This window comes from Leptonotus elevatus, chromosome 6 (assembly GCF_054856555.1).
Source record: "Leptonotus elevatus isolate MCC_2025b chromosome 6, RoL_Lele_1.0, whole genome shotgun sequence".
NCBI classification, from domain to species: Eukaryota; Metazoa; Chordata; class Actinopteri; order Syngnathiformes; family Syngnathidae; genus Leptonotus; species Leptonotus elevatus.
This window is the reverse complement of record NC_141244.1, coordinates 15,736,687-15,755,375: the sequence shown is the minus strand read 5'-3', so window position 1 is coordinate 15,755,375 and position 18,689 is coordinate 15,736,687. Positions and strand designations below refer to the sequence as shown.

The window sequence follows — 18,689 nt, the reverse complement described above, 5'->3', positions numbered from 1 at the left end:
CAGGGGGCAGCCATTTTGCCACTTGCTGTCGATGGCTAATGACATCACAGGTCTCGGGTAACAACCAATCACATTTCAGCTTCAGAAAACTGTCAACTGTGATTGGTCATTTTCAGTCGACAGCAAGTGACAAAATGGCCGCCTTCTGTTATTGATAAAAAACTGCTGGATTTTGCTGCTTAACTCATATCCTAATAACACAATATTAACCAAAATAGCGTATTTAGACTATTGGGGCTGCATACAACATATTATTGTCACACAAAAAAAATGGGGGTTCCCATTTAAAGCTGCATATACCATTTTAATTAGCTCACCTAATTTGATTCTTCTTATACAGTATTTCAACGCAATATTAACTACAACACCATATCCAGCTTAGTGGGGCTGCATAGAACATGTTACGGTCAATACATTTTTGGGTGGTTGACTTCCCCTTTAACACACCTGCATGTGTTTTTCTAGACCCCATGCAGAATGTGGTCCAGGTCCTGGAGAAGCAGTACCTGGAAGAGAAGCGCACGGCTCTGGAGGAGCAGAGGATAATGTACGAGCGTGAGCTGGAATCGCTTCGGCAACAACTTTCTCCCGAGAAAACGCAACAGCACCACCGCAGCAACAGTGACCGCCTCACGTTCCAGACGCACACACCGCATGGCAAGATGCAACTGTGGACAGAGGAACGGTTGGTGGTACACAAACACAACATAACAGTATGTACTACGAAAGCGAGTACAATAATTTGGCCTGTTTGTATAATATATTATGTTTTTCATCACTTCACTTTCATCACAATATATTGCATTTCTAAGTAGGACAGTCAGTTTCTGCTCTGCTAGATTTTCCCAACCAGAGTTATCCCATAATACGAGGTTCCATCAAATCCTAAGGATTGAGATACTGCAAGACAGTGTTTAGGGTAGTGAGTAATGCAAAAATTACGGCTGTCCTCATAGAGTGAAGATAAACCACCTCTTAAAAGTTGCCACTGGAAGGGCTTCAGTAAAGTGAAGCTCTGGGTCACATTCAAGGTTCTGGTCAGGTCAAACCACAAACTGAAACAGCGCCACCAAGCAGCATTCTACTGCAAGCAGCATTCTACTGCTTGTGTCCTGGATTTGGTCTCAAAGCCTCCTTGTGCACCCAGGGGAAATTCCAATGTTACACGTCTCACCACTGACTCTTCATTTTATTTTTTTGCTATTATTGTTCAATTATTGTGGATAAAATCCCTTATAGAGGTTGAACTGCCAATAGGGATACAAAATCTCAACGTGCTGAGAGTTGCCTTGGCTAAGGAATCTTGTGACAAAAGACACATTCAGTAACTCTTGCTAGGGCAATGCACAATTCTTTATGACAGAATAAAGGCCGATAGGATAAGCTAAAGAGTCACTGGACAAAATAAGAGGCACATAGCAACTGCATAGCTACTGACCATATTATTACATTATCATCATAAGGGACATAGGAACTGCATAAAACGTGAAAACGAATACGGCTAATACATCATCATTGTCACATTATTATTAAACTTGGCATCATTCTCATCATAAGGAACACAGTAACTGCATTGGAAAATTGTGAGTGGCTAAAACATCATCATCATCACATTATCATCTTAAGGGACATAGTAACTGCATAAAACTTGGCATAATTATCATCATAAGGAACAAAGTAGCTGCATAAAACTTGGAAAACTAAGAGTGGCTAATACGCTAATACATCACCATCATCGCATTATCACCATAGGGGGCATAGTAACTGCATACAACTTGGCATGATTATCATAAGGAGCACAGTAACTGCATACAACTTGGAAAACTAATACGGCTAATACATCATCATTATCACATTATTATTAAACTTGGAAATTGTGAGTGGCTAATACGGCTAAAACATCATCATCATCACATTATAATCTTAAGGGACATAGTAACTGCATACAACTTGGCATAATTATCATCATAAGGAACAAAGTAGCTGCATAAAACTTGGAAAACTAAGAGTGGCTAATACGCTAATACATCACCATCATCGCATTATCACCATAGGGGGCATAGTAACTGCATACAACTTGGCATGATTATCATAAGGAACACAGTAACTGCATACAACTTGGAAAACTATGAGTGTCTAATACGGCTAAAACATCATCATCGTATTGTCATCATACGGGACATAATAACTGCATAAGCATAATGCATCCATAACACAATGACCCCTTGACCTGCATAAGTATAACAACTGCATAAGCATAATCCACCAACATCATAACACAATTAATCCCATGACCCAACCCAAACGACAATCATTTTATTGCATCTCTGTGGGTGGCAGTTTTCTCGACATCTGTGAAATCAGCACCGAAGTCAGACATGTTCGACTCCCAAAGAGCAAAAGTGCATCCTACTTGCAGAATCTGTACATATCGATGTAACCCTGACTTTGAGATGAACAAAATAAGATTCCAAGTTTGCAAGTAGGACTTTGCACTGCTCTTTGTTGGTGGTCCAAGATTTTTACTCAACTTTAACAGACACTTTTCTGGAGTGTGAGCCAAGGAAGAACCCTTAAAATTTTGAGTTTAATCCTTGCAAAGGTGCGGGTCCAGGATTTTTCCCCCAGGTTTTTTCCCACCTGTATAAATCTTGTTGACAAGCTTGTATCTGTGATGCTGTATTTAGTAATCACCTAAATTAGGTTTGTTTATCCTTGTCTTGACGTTTGCATTTTATTGGCTGTCGTTATAGTTCTTCATGTGTAATGATGGACATTCTCTTCTGGCCCTTTATCATTCTAATTGATTTTATAAGTGGTAGTAAAAAGACGGAAGCATGGCTCATTAGTAAAAGACTATTTGGGTTATACTGTATTTGTACTCGGACTGCTATGACGTATAAAACAAAAAGTTCCTTTACTTGTGGAGTCTTAAACTCAATCTTGTTCTGTGCTAAGAAAACAGACATAAAGTGCATCTTTGTATTCCATTTGCTAGTAATAAACATTTAACCTTCCTTGTTTCTTCTTGAATAAATGATGTGTTCTCTTCATCTGTTTTTGTGCGTCAGGGATGAACTTTTCAGACAGAGTCTTTCTCGGCTGAGGGAACAGGTTCTGAAAGCCAACACCCTGGTGCGAGAGGCCAACTTTTTGGCAGAGGAGATGAGCAAACTGACCGACTATCAGGTCACTCTTCAGATTCCTGCAGCCAACCTCAGCGCCAACCGCAAGGTCAGCCCACGGGGCCGCCGCCAATCAATCATTCAAACTATTCCACATGCTCAGGCCTAACTAAGGTGTTTGTTTACATTCAGCGTGGAGCCATAGTGAGTGAGCCAGCCATCCAGGTGCGCAGGAAGGGGAGGGGGACTCAGGTGTGGACCATTGAGAAGCTGGAGAACAAACTGGTGGATATGAGAGACCACTACAGGGACTGGAGGGAAGGCTCAGAGGAAGCGGTAAGAAACTGAAGACTATAAAGAGGAGAGTATAAAAAAAAGTTTTGTTCATTTCATTGTGTTTTTTTTAATGTGTGTATTTACAGTACAGCAAGGCAAATGGTAAACACTGTGACCCATTTTACGACGCACAAGAGAACCACAACCTAATAGGAGTGGCTAACATTTTTCTGGAGTGCCTCTTCCATGATGTCAAACTGCAATATGCTGTTCCCATCATCAGCCAACAGGGGGAGGTAAGAGCACACCGGCGTCAACAGCCTAATAAACATGGATTATTTATTTATTTATTTATTTTACATTGGAGAGTTGTTTGTGTCTTTGTGTGCACAGTTAGCAGGCAGGCTCCATGTGGAGCTGATGCGGGTCAGCGGTGCCGTGCCCGAGCGCCTTTGCGGTGGAGACGATTCCTCCGAAAATTCCAGCGAGAGTAGCTGCTACGAAGTCTTGGACACCAACGGAGAAATTGTTCACATGGCCAAGAGGCTCATAATCAGGGTAAAAGCCGTATCTTTTAGAAATCAGTCGCATGACTTGTATGGTGGTACCTTGACTTACGAGTGCCCCCATTTGCGAGTTATGCGCCTTAGCTTGACAGGGATATAATAGTTTTTTTTTCATTATGGTTAGTTTTAATTTCAATTTGACTTTTGTTTTAATTACTTTGTACAACAGGTTATTTATTTATTTTTGGGAAAAATGCTTCATTTTACTTTAGTTTTTATAAGTTAAAATTTTGTATTTATTAGTTTTGGCAAGTGAAAGATTGAAAAACAAAAATAAATGTAATTAAGTGTTGTGTAATAAATTAAAGCAAACTACAATTCTCAAATGACTGTTTGATCTTCCTTCTTATGTACGGGCGTACAGAAATACCGAAATAAATATATTTAAAATGAAGCCTGAAAGCTCATGATATTAATTGACAAAGAGAAAAAAAAGGATATTTGCTTGTGAATTTGGTAGCTGGGCTACGCCTAGCTAGGCATTTCGAGCTAACGCACACCTGGCGCATCTAGCAATTTGGTGATAAAAAGTAGCCTCGATTTTAGACTCGCAAAAATCTGGTCTAAATTGTGGCACAAGGGGTGTAACACGATGATTTTATCGAGACGCATGTGCGGGGGAATATCATCTGATTTTCAAGTTAAAAGGGCTCACAAGTCAAAGCAAAAAGGCTGCTTGTATCTTTAAAAAATCCTTCAGATGTGTCAATCATATCTCAAGGCTCCATTGTCCGGATCAACTTGTGAATCAAGGTACCGCTGTACTCAAATACCGTAAGGATGCGTCATTCTGTGTGTGTATTTTCACATTCCAGGTTCGCATCAGGGAAGCGACAGGGCTGCCCCTCAACCTGTCCAACTTTGTCTTCTGTCAGTACACCTTTTGGGAACACGGCGATCCCACAGTGGCGCCCCCAATGGTGAGCCCGGACAGACCTTCCCCTCGGAGCCCAGATGCACACTTCACTGTCCAGTTTGATCACTGCAAGGTGAGAAAGACGTGCTGCTTTTTACCTCCACTAACGAGCAGGTGATGAATGTCACAAGCACTGTTTCTGAAATCAACTAATGCCTCAGTCTCGTGTGTTTTTATTAATTTTTTTCAGGACTATGTCGTACATGTGACAGATGACTTTCTGGAGTTCATATCAGATGGAGCGTTGGCAATAGAGGTATGGGGTCATTGCTGTGCTGGGAATGGACGTTCTCCATGGGAATTAGACGCGCTGGAAGCAAAGACCCAGACGCTCCGAGATAGGTACGTACAAATTGAGTTAGCGCCGATGGATGAAAACGGAAGGATTTATACACATCCCTGACTTTGATGCACGTTCCACGAAGGTGGAGCGAAGTGTCTCGCAGGATCGAGCTGTGGGTCTCCATCCAGGAGCTCAATGAACAGGGAGAGTACGCCGCTGTGGAGCTGCAGCCTGGAAAAGACATCAGCACGGGAGGAGTCTTCCAACTGCGGCAGGTCAGAGAAAAACAGAAAACATTGTGACTCATGTAATTATGTATAAAAAAAAAGAACACATTTAAAAAGTAAGCGCCAGAAGCACCGCACTGAGGTCGATCTGTCCGAGCAGGGCCACTCGAGGAGGCTGCACGTCAGCGTGAGGCCGGTCCAAAACTCAGGCACGCTGCCTCTGCTGGTGGAGGCGATGCCGTCTGTTTCTATTGGCTGCGTGACGCTGCGCTCCGCCAGATTGCAGAGACCCCTCGACACCTACCAGGTCCGTGAAACTGATTTTTACTGGATACGCACATGACACTGAGACGCTGACGGAAATAGTATAGCAATTTTGTATGAAAAAGACATTTTGTGGAACACAGTGATCATTTTAAAGTTAAGTTTTGCCTTTGTAAAAAACAAACAAAAGCTAACCACTTAAAATAGCATGGTAAAGAAATTCGGTTTGATTCATTTATCGATACGGGGCAAGTAAAATCCTCACAAGTATTGGCCGGATACGTTTAAATGTTTAAGCAAATATCCTTACATTTCATTTGAAAAATGTTTTTAATGATTGATTAAATCATAATACAGTTAGCCTACACATATATTTTCTAATTTAAAGAGGAAGTCAACTCACCACCCCCCCCCCCCCCAAAAAAAATTCTTGACAATAATGTTCTATGCAGCCTTGCTAGTTTAAATACAGTATTTTGGTTAATAATGCGTTAGTGGAATATGAGTTAAGCAGCAAAATCCAGCAGTTTTTATCCATCACTTTTTGCTCTCTGTCGAGTGAAGATGATATCACAGTTCCTCAGGTCTCAGGTAACAACCAATCACAGCTCAGCTTCAGAAAACAGGTGAGCTGTGATTGGTCATTGCCTGAGCAATGAGCAAATGTGATGTCATCTTCAGTCGACAGCAAGTGGCAAAATGGTTGCCCTTGAGATGGATAAAAACAACTGGATTTTGCTTAATAACTCATATTCCACGAATGTAATATTAATCAGAATGTCCTGTTTAGACTAGTTTGGTCACATATAACATATTCTTGTCAAGAAATGTTTAAGGTTGACTTCCCCTTTAAAACACACACGCGCGCGCGCGCACACACACAACTGACTGAGTGTGTTCTCTCCTGCCAGAGAGAGGTGCAAGACGATATGGATAGTTATCAGGTACCCTCACCCTGCTGTAACGCACCCCGCAGCATGAAGGATCGCGTGTTTGCGACAAGGCCCCTTGCTTGAGGGCCTGCGAGGGAGGAGGAAGAGGGCTGTGCCTCTCCCGACAAAAAACAACAAAAAAACGTTGCTTTATTTAACAAAACACACACGATGCTGTAATAACATATCATAGCGACCATTCTTCGGCAGCCAAACACAGCTCCACCCGTCGCTGACATGACCACTCCATATGCACACTAATGCTGCTGTTTGCTTGTCACTACTGAAGAGCTGCAGGAACAATACATGCTATCTAAACACTTGTGTTGCATGGCTGACACTACTTTGCATGGGCGATGTGGACTGATGTCAGAGGTGTGATGTGGTTCGGTTTTCAGTTGGTTTTCTGTTTGGTATCTCTTAACTTTTTACAGAGGTGGCAATTCCAGGTCCAGAAAGTAAAAACCCTGCCACAGTTTGACTTTAGCCCCAGGTGCTAGCTAGCTAACTCCCCGGGTGTTTGTTTACGTTGTTAGAGAGCTAGCTAGCCTGCCACAGTTTGCCTTTAGCCCCAGGTGCTAGCTAGCTAGCTTCCCGGGTGCTTGTTTACCGGCTAGGGAGCTAGCTAGCCTGCCATAGTTTGGCTTTAGCCCCAGGTGCTAGCTAGTTAACTCCTCAGGTGTTTGTTTACCTGCTAGGGAGCTAGCTAGCCTGCCACAGTTTGCCTTTAGCCCCAGGTGCTAGCTAGCTAGCTAGCTAGCTCCCTAGGTAGCTCCCCGGGTGCTTGTTCACCTGCTAGGGAGCTAGCTAGCTAGCTAGCACCTGGGGCTAAAGCCAAACTGTGGCAGGGATTTTACTTTCTGGATCTGGATTTGCCATCTCTGACTTTGTAATGGAGAATTTGCGTGTGAATTCATGTGTCAAAAACGGTTTTATAGGCTTTTTTTTCTTTTCTTTTTTTTTTTTTTACAATCTGACCCTACTTACTTTTAGCTAGACACAAATCTTTGATGTGGGAGCTCCTTTTCAGCACTGTCTTTTGGTCTGTATGATATACTTTGTACGATACTAACAATGGTGGTGTAAAAAAAAAAAAAAGCAGATACGCCCCTCCCCATCATCTGCCCTCGTATGGTGTCATGCAACCTCCTTAATGAAGCCCAACCTGCATTGATTCTGGTTGATGTCTGCTTTTAGGAGGAAGATCTCAGCTGTGTAAGAGAGCGATGGTCTGAGGCCTTAATCAAACGACGGGAGTATCTTGATGAACAAATCAAGAAGATCATAAACAAGCATGGTGAGCCTAAAAGCTCGTAAAAAAATACTAACTTTTTACGAAGTAGCACAGTTCAGAACTGCTTGTCACAGTATGGTTTGGAAAAGGTAAACCATACGATGTCCTGTAATGTGAGTACAAAGACTTTTCATGTATCTTTACGTTATTAAATTTTTATATTTATAGTAATTTTCATTTTCAAGAAGTGGACTCTTAATGTCGGTCAGTTGCTCCATCTGGCTTGAGGCCAGCAGATGTCCAGGCTACACTTATTAGCCATTAGCCAACAAGCTTTACTACTGCGCGCCACTGAAGTAAACTCTCCATCCATTAATTTTTTTGTAGTACTGTAAACTAAAAATAAATAAAACTGAAATTTAACTCATTTCAAAGTACATTTAGTATCAAAAGATTACTTTTGGTACTTAAAGGGATACTCGACTCATTGAGCCATTTTCAGCAGTAAAATTGTTATATTTTATCCAGAATTAATTTGATAACTTTATACTTTTTTATGTAGAATTAATTCCTTTAAAAATACGTAAATAGGTAACGACCAATCACGGTTCATCTGTTTTCTGGGTTTGGTCAGCAAACTGAGCCATGATTGGTTGTTACCTAGGTGATGTCATCTTCAGTTGACAGCAAATGGCAAAATTTGTTTTTAAAGGGATTAATTGTTCATGAAAAATAATGAAGTTATCACATTAATTATAGACTAAATATTATCTTCTTACTGTTAAAAATGGCTCAATTGATCAAGTGTCCCTTTAAGTACAGCAAATGTGACTTTTACTCAAGTATTCTACAATGTGACTTCAACTTGTAAGTAGTTTGGAGTTGGGGCCATTTTGATACATGGATTTTCTGAAGTGGGTTTTGAACCCTCAACTTTCCAGTTCCCAACCTAACCTAGCCACCCCTAACAGCAGGATGGAGAACCATGTATCCGCTATACGTAAATAGTCTGACATAGCAGCACAACACTGGAAAATAACAATAAATTCAAGAGAAAAAAAAGCAACATGACACCGTAAATAAAAGACAAAAACTTGAGTTTTTGTTGTGGCTGCTTCTTTGAACAAAATTGTTTGCAAAAAAGGCTTTTGTGTGTTCTTCCCTCCATTGCCGTACATTTTGGTTAGCCACAGTACAGTATGGACTTATAAATCCTGCTCATGCTTGCATTTACAATATGACAAAGGAATGCATCGTAAATACTCATTTGATGTCCCAGCAGCATGACAGCATGTAACTTAATTTTTAGTCAATAAATACACAGGATAAATGTGACAAGCGCTGATGCAGAATTCAAACATTATCTGTAAACAAGCAACATAACAACCTAAACTTTCTATCCGAATTCCTTTTTTTTTTAATGCAGCTTTTTGTTTTTGTTTTGCTCCTTACGCTGTTGCATTCCATTGTAACTGACGTGACAATTCAGTGATTGCGCCTTTCCCTTCTCTCCACCCATCCAGAGAAGTCAGAAGAAGACGTCGAGCGTGAAGCCCGCCTGGTGGAACAATGGGTCGGCCTGACCGAGGAGAGAAACGCCGTGCTCGTACCCGCACCCGGAAGTGGCATCCCTGGAGCGCCCGCTGATTGGTATACAATGTGTAGTTTGTGTCAGGCTTATTTGATTTGTTGCTTCTTTTTTTTCTTTTTTTTTTACTTTGCTTAAAAATTCTGCCTGTAGGAGCCCTCCTGCTGGAATGGAAGCTCATATCCCAGTCCTCTTCCTAGATTTGAATGGTGAGTCAAATCCATTCTCAAAAATCATTAGTGTATCTGTAAAAAGAACATTTGTACTATTCCGCTCACATTCGCTCTGATTAGACTGCATGTATATTTTAGAATCTTATTATAGATGTTTTGTTCCTCCAGCTGACAATCTGACAGTGAATGAGCAGCTAACAGGCCCACATGCGGCTGGAGTTAACTCTATCCTACCCAAGGAGCATGGAAGCCAGTTCTTCTATCTCCCCATTATCAAGCACAGCGAGGAGGAGGTGAGAAATTACTTTGCATTTACTGCCCTCTTGTGTTCAAAGAGAGAACTGCGCTAGCTTTGAGAAGACCAGTGTGCATCTATCTACTTTTACAGATCCCATGTGTATCTTTCAAGTAATTTCATTTATTTTTCCAGGTGTCAGCAGTGTGCTCCTGGGATTCATCCATCCATGATTCCGTGCATCTCAATCGGGTCACGTCTCCTCACGAGCGTATTTACCTGATCCTCAAAACCACCGTGCAGCTTAGCCACCCTGCCTCAATGGAGCTGGTGCTCCGCAAGAGGGTCGCCGTCAACATCTACAACAAGCAGGTACATGCAACCTTAAAAAATTCTTGACATTAATTTGTGTGACTTCACTAGTCTAAACATGACATTTTGATTAATATTACATTTGTGGAATGTGAGTTATGCAGCCAAATCCATCTGTTTTTATCCATCTCAGGGGGGCGGCCATTTTGCCACTTGCTGTTGACTGAAGATGACGTCACAGTTGCTCAGGGCTCAGGCAACGACCGATCACAGCTCACCTGTTTTCTGAAGCTGATCTGTGATTGGCTTTTCCCTGAGACCTGAGCAACTGTGATGTCATCTTCAGGCGACAGCAGGTGTAAAAATGACCGCCTTCTGATTTTGATAAAAACTGCTAGATTTTGCTGCTTAACTCATATTCCACTAACGCAATATTAATCAGACTAGTAGGGCTGTATAGAACATATTATTGTCCAAAAAAGAACAACCTAATTTGACAGTTTTACCACACTTTTACTACAGAGTTTCACACAGAGTCTCAAAAGGAGAATGTCCCTGAAGAACACGCTTTACTCCTGCGGTGTGACCTATGAGATTGTTTCCAACATACCAAAGGTGCAACATGTTCTCTAAGTATTCTAATAATTACAATCAAAGAAGTAGTTTGTACTGAAACCCCATTTTTTGGCATGTCAGGCCTCAGAGGAGCCAGAAGAGAGAGAGACTTTGGCCCTCATGGCTGCTCGTGCAGACAGCGAGGAGACTCAGGATGGAGAAACCTACATTGAGAAATACACTCGGGGAGTTCTGCAAGTGGAGAATATACTCAGCTTGGAGAGGCTGCGACAGGTACGGTGGAGCCATGTAGTGTCATAGATGCCTTAACTAGATATTTACCAGATAAATCAGTTTAAATCTTGATCGATTCATTCTGACCCATTTGTACATATACATGTATTTCATGATACCAACAGAGCCATCTGGTGGATATGGTGCAGAACTACACCAATTGCCCTAGTTCACGCTCCACAGTAAATATTTAGCTGAACATATAAATACCGTTTGTTGTTGGTTTGTTTTTTCATAGGCTGTGACAGTGAAAGAGGCACTCACTACTAAGGGAAGACATCTCCGAAGAAGCCTCAGCACACCAAATGTACAGCATGTACGTCATGAGCACATTAATCTCACACTTTCACACAATGTGGATCACATGGAAATAATAGCTCTGACATATGTCGTGGATAACACGTTTTCCTGCTCCCCAGTCTTCCTGCAGTAAAACAGACCTGACTGGCTGTGAGGATGAAGACCGCAAAATATGTGAGGTATGCTTTAACACCGTGTTGATCACATGTTTTACAGCTGTAGTCTGGGAATGCACTTTGTTTAAAATGGCTACACGCCGCACTCAGGAAATAATATGCACGAGTGGCAGTGGTTGTAAACAGAGGACAAAGCTGTGGAGGCTTTCTTGGTTTTTGGAGGTGAGCTAATTTTCTGAGCTAATGTGGTTTATATGTCGGTTTCTAGGACCACTGTGATCATGTTGACGGCTGTAATCTTCAGGATGGCTCTCTCTGCAGCACACCAGTCAAAAACAAGGAAGGTCCAGGTAAACATGAGAGAATTTGGCAATAAATGTGATGGTGATGTATGATATGTTTGGACTCATAGCCCAAATCTACGTTCGCATATTCGTTGACCATTTAACCACTGAATCCCAACTCAATATGGTTTAGTTATTTTGTCGAAGCACGTCATAATCCCAAAAATTTAAAATCCATTTTGATCATTATGGTGAATGGAGTGCACTTATAAAGCACTTTATCTACAACATATGTTATCCAAAACTTTCCCTAGCCTCATATTCACTTTTTTAAAACATTAGAATTTACAAAGACTGTATGCGGCCGATGCGCTGACGAAGCTGCGTCAATCTATGGAAGCGTTTTCCTTTTTAGTAAAAAAAAAAAAAATTTATTTAACCTCCAGGATCCCTCGCCGTACACTGGCTAGCGCCAGAATCCTTTTTGTAAAGTTTTAAATCCATCCATGTCGTATCTGTCGTACGAGGTAGCTAAAGCTAAGCTAACCGAGGGAGGTTCATTCCTCTGGTCCAGCGTCCGAGTTGGCAAACTCCCTTTGTGCTAGGACGGTGCTGTGCACTCCCTAAATATGTACATTCAAAAATTCCTGTGACGCTACTACACACGGCAATATGCTATGATTCATTCTTACTCACACTCGTTTTTAATGGCCAATGGGCATCTCAATTTGAGTCACCTCTAAATTCACCACTAAATTGTCCATAAGTGTAAATGTGAGAGTGAATAGTTACATATGTGCCCTATGATTGGCTAACCCGCCTCTTGCCCCAAATTCAGCTGAGATGATTTGTCTTTTTTTTTTTTTTTTTACTTTGTATTAAAAGTAATTGTACCTTTTTTAATCACCTAATGTCTCTGCACATGTTCAGTTCCAGAAAGTCCTACATTCTTCAACTCCAGTCCCTTCAAGCTTCTGTCCCCTCAGCCGTCCAAGTTCCTCAAGTCCTTGTTGCCTGTCAAGGAGGAGAACAAGGAGAAAAAAGTCCTGGAGGCCCGCCCACTGCTGGGACAAGAGGTAAGAACGAACGAGTTAAATTTCCTGTGTTAGATTCCCATTGAATGTGATCCTTCACCCCTGCGCATTGTGTCACTCATCATATCAACATACGTTTCTCAAGGGTTTACTTCATCAGCATTTTCTCAAGTTTTCTACGATTTTCTAATAGCTTGACTGCGACCACATAAAAAACGAAATGTTGCTTTATGACCACCCATTTTTCAAAAATAATCCAGCTATTATAACTAACCGTGCTACACCGCAAGCCGTTTATTGAAATGCATGCCACTAACTTGGTAACCCACCTGCCCAGCTCCGCGCATGCCTGCATGCAACGTGTTTGTCGATGTGTGTGTGCGTGAAGTCTGTGCTGTTGTTCCGCAGAGCATGCGCTCATGTGTGGACAGCCCTGCACTGCTCCCCCCTCCCTGCCCCTGGCGCAGACCCAGGGCAGGCAGCGAGGGCCACTGCAAGCCTTCCACCCCCACCTGCAGACAGCTCAGCCGCATACTGCCGCACGGTGCTGTAAGTGCTACACACGCCGCTCCCGTTGGAAGTAAAAGTCACATGATCACGGTACGGCCAGCGCCATCAGATTGCTTTGGAAAGGATGACACTTAACTGAGCTGCAAACTATTTGTGTAACTGAGCCACAAGCAAAAAGTATTGCTCACCTTATCAGTGATCAATTGTAGTCTGTGAAAATATGACGTTTTGGATCTTCGTGTACACATTTCCCCGTGTCAAGGCTGCTTTTATACTGCAGGTCATGCCCAATTACAATTTAGAGCCGACATCGCCCTAATTAGTACTACGGAAAATAAATGGATGGATTTCCATCTTTCAAGTGAGGCAAATGCAAAATAAGTATGCTAATATTTTATTTTACGTTTTTTTTTGCAGCCCAACTCAGACAATGTGGACAATAGTGATCATCCTGCCTATTTATTGGATCTTCGATTTAGCATGGTTGTTTGTGTAGACATATGTGAATCCATTCATCCCTCCATCCATTTTCAGTGTCAGCTGTTCAAACCACTCCATGAGCAATTACACTTTTGTCATTAATGACGTATAATAGCATCTATCTGTCTGTTTCCATAGCAATCACGTTGACAGATTGAAATATGAATTTTGCCATTGATGATTGAGACCTGATTACAAGTTGATGATAACCTATTTTTATTATTATTATTATTATTATTGTTGTTGTTGTTGTTAAAACCTTTATGATGGTATCTAAACTAGGGCTAAACAATTTAATATGTTCTATGCAGCCGTATTAGTCCACGTACACGATATTCAGATTTATATTGCGTTTGTGGAATATGAATTAAGCAGCAAAATCCACCCGTTTTGATCCATCAAAGGTGGCGGCCATTTTGCCACTTGACATCACAATTGCGCAGAGCTCACACACAAGTTTCATGTTGCATGTTGACATTCTGCCCTCATTAACTTTTACAGTAAAAAAATATGAACATTCTTACCGCTAATGTCTGCTGATATCAATTAAACAGCAGGAATCCGATGAGGAGGAGCCTGCAGTGGACGCGACTCTCAATCTGGACCGAGGCCTTCAAGACCACGGCGCCGGCTTCCGGTCATACATCCCGGAGGACTTTGCAAACTTTGACATCTACAACGCCACCCTGGAGAGTCGCGCCGACTCGAAGGAGCGGAAGGAGGTGTCCCGTAGCCCCACCACCAGTAGCTGCACCAGCGGTTACTTTTCTCACAGCGCCTCCAACGCCACGCTGTCCGACTTACCTTTCAGTTCCAGTGAGAGCTCCGACCATATCACCTGCACCTCCAGAGATTCCCATGATGTCGTCGGATGTCATGCTGGGAGGGGCTACACGCAAATGAAAAGTGTTGCTGCCAGAAGCGAAGAGAGAACTTTTCCTCTGCCTCAAAACTGCAATCTGAGCTGCAGTCAGGAGTTCACTGACTTTAAAGGGGCGGATGATACGATTGCAGAAGAGGATTTGGACGATTTTACACAAAAATGGGAGCAAGACGGTGGTGAGATCGCCACAACACTGAAGACAGAAACGTGCCACTCGTCTGATGTCGCTGGTATTACAAACAATTCTGACAACGCCTCGGCCGCTTTACACAAACATCCTGTTTCAAGTAATACTGTCATTTGCACCATCGGCCCATCTCCAACCTCAGTTATCACCTCGGTTACATCCTTGTCCAAAGCCCCGCCCCTCAGAGGAGGAGACCCTCCGATCCGCGAGCCGGCGCAGGGAGACGTGCCCCACGGGAGCCCCTCTCCCAGCCCCGACCCCAGCAGCACGGAGCCCTCGGGCGACTCCAGTGGAGATGAGAGCGCCCCCGTTGCCCAGCTTCCTGACTGGATGGCGCCTGGGGAGATGGTGTGGGTGGGGAAGAGACGAGGAACGGTCCACTATGTCGGAGGGGTGGAGTTTGCCAAGGGAATCTGGGTCGGGGTCAAACTGGACCTGGCAGTAGGTGAGTTCATTCAAAGTATAGCAAAGGAAATACTGCACAATTTACCATTTGAGGATTTTCTCCATTAGAGGGTGCTGTTTATTTGATCTGCAAGTACAATGGGGCCTTGAGATATAAAAGTTAACATTCTAAAATCATCCAATAAGAAAAAATCTAATTCTATAATATTGTACAGTAATTACATAATTAAAAAAGGCTGTTTTTGCACAATTTTGCTTTTAATTGAATGGAGATTGTGCTGCTCCTTCACGTGTGTGCGCCTTGGCCACCTGGGGGCAGTATAATACAGACATGGTGACGGTCACAGTAAGATGAAGTCATATTTTAGTCTTTCTTTGCTGAGGATAAAGAACATACAACTGTGAGTAGGGATGGGTGTTATTAAAGGGATACTTGACTCATTCTGCCATTTTCAGCAGTAAAAAGATATTTTGTCTATGATTAATGTGATAACTTCATTATTTTTCATGAACAATTAATATCTTTAGAAAGCTTTGTTTTCATGCACGTCACTGTGTGAGGTGCGTCGACTCACATTTTTGAACAATAAAGCATCTGAATAAAAATTGTACTTGCATAATCATAACTTCATTGTGCATATATAGTACAAAAGTTTAAAAAAAACATGACTTTTATTCGAACCCTCCCCCAGGTAAGCACAACGGTACAGTCCAGGGGAGAGTATACTTCCGATGTCCGCCAGGCCAAGGCGTGTTCGTGAAGCCGTCTCGTTTGACCAGAGGCCCGCCCTCCATGGACACACAACCAACCACCCTCCTCAGATAAAACAAAGACACAGTCTGGGCCACGGTTTGACTTCTTTGGCTATAATTCACATTTGGACTTTTTTTTTTAGGATTTGACTTTCTAATGAAGCTAATCACTGAATATGCACATGCTTATTATGCACATATTTTTCCATATGGGTGTATTTTTTTTAAAGGAAATGCATATCCGGGAGTCCATATGGAAATATTAGCCACTTAAGAAAGCATATTTTTGTATGGTGTCGTAATCCCTAATCCCTTGAGGCTCATATGATGATTAATCTGGGATATTAAGATTAAGAATGTACTACTGTTAATAAACCTTGATATTTTCATTGATGTGTGATGTCAGGGGCAACCAAAGAGTTTCATATCTGCTGTTAGGAGTTGCAAAAGGATGGAAACTTTACGTGGGAAGTTCAACTAAAGAATCCAAACAAGTCATACAGGCAAATATACATTTTGATAAACTTGCCTTAACATTATGGTTCTATCCTATAAATTCCAACAATTTCCCCTGGAAAGTTTCCATCTTTAAGAATAACCCGAATTTTGCATACCAAGTTTCCAACATACTGTATGTGGAAGAACACAGCATATTGAGTATATCTGTGTGTGTATGTGTGTGTAAAGTTCAGTGCCATGTCGCTATACGGAATAACTCCACATATCCTCAAGATCAACAAGAAAACCTGCATTGCCTTCACTTTGTGACTCTTAAATTTTCCTGTTGAAGTACTGTAACACTGTGGATCGAACAATCCCCATCCAGCATGAGAATCGTGCTGTTTGAACGCTTGCACTGGAAAGGAACTGATCGAGCGAGTTCTCACGCTTTTCAACTGAGAGGACGCAAAAGCCGTATGATGTCATCTCTGTATGAAGATTTTGTTTTGACTCTGTTTAGCACTTGGATATGAGGATTTTATAGGCTTTTATCCACATTTTGGATACAATGATGCCTTATGTCCCTGCTTCCGTAAAGGTGGACACATAACCTTAAAAAAAGGTGTGTGTACCTGTGACAATGTGTGTTGATTATGATGACGCCCGGTGGCTTTCTGAATGCCACCCAGCCTTATATGGCTTTTTATTTTATTTGATTTGATTGTGTGTCCATGTGAAATTTATATGTTGACTGACTGACACGTAATAGTAGCAGGTACTCAATAATGCATTATGTCCTATTTAGGATTGAATGACATTGTGACAAACGGTGTCGCATTACAGAGAGGATGAGGTTGTTGTGTATGAACATGTGGCCAACTGCAGAAAAGAAAGTTATGATGCGTCTATATATAATGTATATGTTCAAGTTGTAAATGGAATCTTTCCCTTCAGCTGCTCTCCCTTGCGGAGATGTAAATACAAGTGTTTTTAAAATTGTATTTACGCTATTATAATGTACAGATTTGTATTTATGGTGTATCGCAAAAAGTGTTTTCATTGGTACAAGAATGTTCTAGAATAGAACATTTACAATCAAGCCATGGTGTTGACTTTTATGTTGCGTTGACTCTAACCTTAGTATTCCATGTTCATAGTCACTGGGTAATGAAAAGCATGTACTGTGCATGCAAATTGCTTTAAAAAAAATCCGAAACACAAATCAATTTGTTTAAAAAAAAACACACACACAAAAAACAAGTGTTCAAATAAAGTAGTTTCTCGATAAATAGTCCTAATATTTGTTGATACATACTTTTTGTGTTGGACAATTGGACAGTTAACTAAATTGTTCCTTCACGTTTTTTGTTTAAAAAAAAAAACTAACTTTATTATTATTATTATATTAAAACGTGCTTTTCATTCAACTTTGACAGTGGTAGTAGTGTGATATTATTTATACTGCATTGCGGTGTGCCATCTTGCCTGCCTGCATTTTTGCATTGGTGAAAATTTTAACTTAAAAATCAAAATGTATGTTTTTCTATTTTCTTAAACAGTTCTGTTTTGTGCTTTGATATATTTTGAGTGTATTTTGTGCACAATCCAAACTTAACTCGTATAGTTGTACAAAACTGTGACAACTACCAGAGGACACACAGGTCGTGTGTGGTTATTTTTTATTGTATTTATTTTTGTCATACAGGAAAAGCACAGGTGTAGCGCATAGCATTATAACAATGACTCCATTCTTTTTTGGGTGTCCCTGCAGTGTGCTATGGTATGACACTGTGACTGACAGCAGTCATTCCATTTGTGTGACCTTTCCACATGTCCTCATGCACTAACAGAGGGACACATTACACATATAAAACATGATACAGCCAGTATTTGTAGCCTGTAAAAATCTAAATTTGGCTACTATTAAAGATGAATCCCCTTACTGGAATTTTGGCTGCAGGTTTATAATAGTGGAAGTAGTGTAATGTTAATAGACTCAAATAAATTGGGTACAATTTTTGTTTTGCCAAAATTATGTGATAAATCAATTTAAGTTTAAAAGTAAATTTTTATCGCATTTTTACATTATAAAATGTAAAAGTTTCATTTCCAAAATATTTTTTTAAATTGTTTATAGGCAACGGAAAGTCTATTAGTCTACGACATGCATACCTGTAAAACAAAATTCAATGTACTTTATACAAACATGAAGTCCTAAATAATACATCTATAAAGTGTGAAAAAAAATTACATTTAAATGCAGATTTACATTGAGTCTACCACGTGTGCGGGTTAATTGGCCTAATATTGTGACTA

At 41.1% G+C, this 18,689-nt stretch overlaps 1 protein-coding gene across 5 annotated transcripts in view; it reads left to right on the top strand.

Moving 5' to 3' along the window:
- The window catches only part of kif13a (kinesin family member 13A), a 44,684-nt gene extending 27,212 nt beyond the window's left edge, over positions 1–17,472 (top strand). For 2 of the 5 annotated variants that reach the window (XM_086077901.1, XM_086077899.1), the window contains exons 17-40: positions 466–685; positions 3,072–3,234; positions 3,318–3,461; positions 3,548–3,697; positions 3,795–3,959; positions 4,783–4,956; positions 5,074–5,225; positions 5,309–5,441; positions 5,554–5,700; positions 6,569–6,601; positions 7,787–7,886; positions 9,347–9,473; positions 9,565–9,620; positions 9,753–9,877; positions 10,015–10,191; positions 10,654–10,746; positions 10,828–10,980; positions 11,219–11,296; positions 11,400–11,459; positions 11,665–11,746; positions 12,611–12,756; positions 13,123–13,263; positions 14,259–15,219; positions 15,872–17,472. In XM_086077901.1, the coding sequence (XP_085934027.1) occupies positions 466–685; positions 3,072–3,234; positions 3,318–3,461; positions 3,548–3,697; positions 3,795–3,959; positions 4,783–4,956; positions 5,074–5,225; positions 5,309–5,441; positions 5,554–5,700; positions 6,569–6,601; positions 7,787–7,886; positions 9,347–9,473; positions 9,565–9,620; positions 9,753–9,877; positions 10,015–10,191; positions 10,654–10,746; positions 10,828–10,980; positions 11,219–11,296; positions 11,400–11,459; positions 11,665–11,746; positions 12,611–12,756; positions 13,123–13,263; positions 14,259–15,219; positions 15,872–16,005 (3,914 nt within the window). In that variant the 3' untranslated portion in view covers positions 16,006–17,472. The remainder of the gene's footprint in view (positions 1–465; positions 686–3,071; positions 3,235–3,317; positions 3,462–3,547; positions 3,698–3,794; positions 3,960–4,782; positions 4,957–5,073; positions 5,226–5,308; positions 5,442–5,553; positions 5,701–6,568; positions 6,602–7,786; positions 7,887–9,346; positions 9,474–9,564; positions 9,621–9,752; positions 9,878–10,014; positions 10,192–10,653; positions 10,747–10,827; positions 10,981–11,218; positions 11,297–11,399; positions 11,460–11,664; positions 11,747–12,610; positions 12,757–13,122; positions 13,264–14,258; positions 15,220–15,871) is intronic. The other 3 variants (XM_086077900.1, XM_086077902.1, XM_086077903.1) reach the window with 3 other exon arrangements.
- Positions 17,473–18,689: the final 1,217 nt, after the last annotated feature.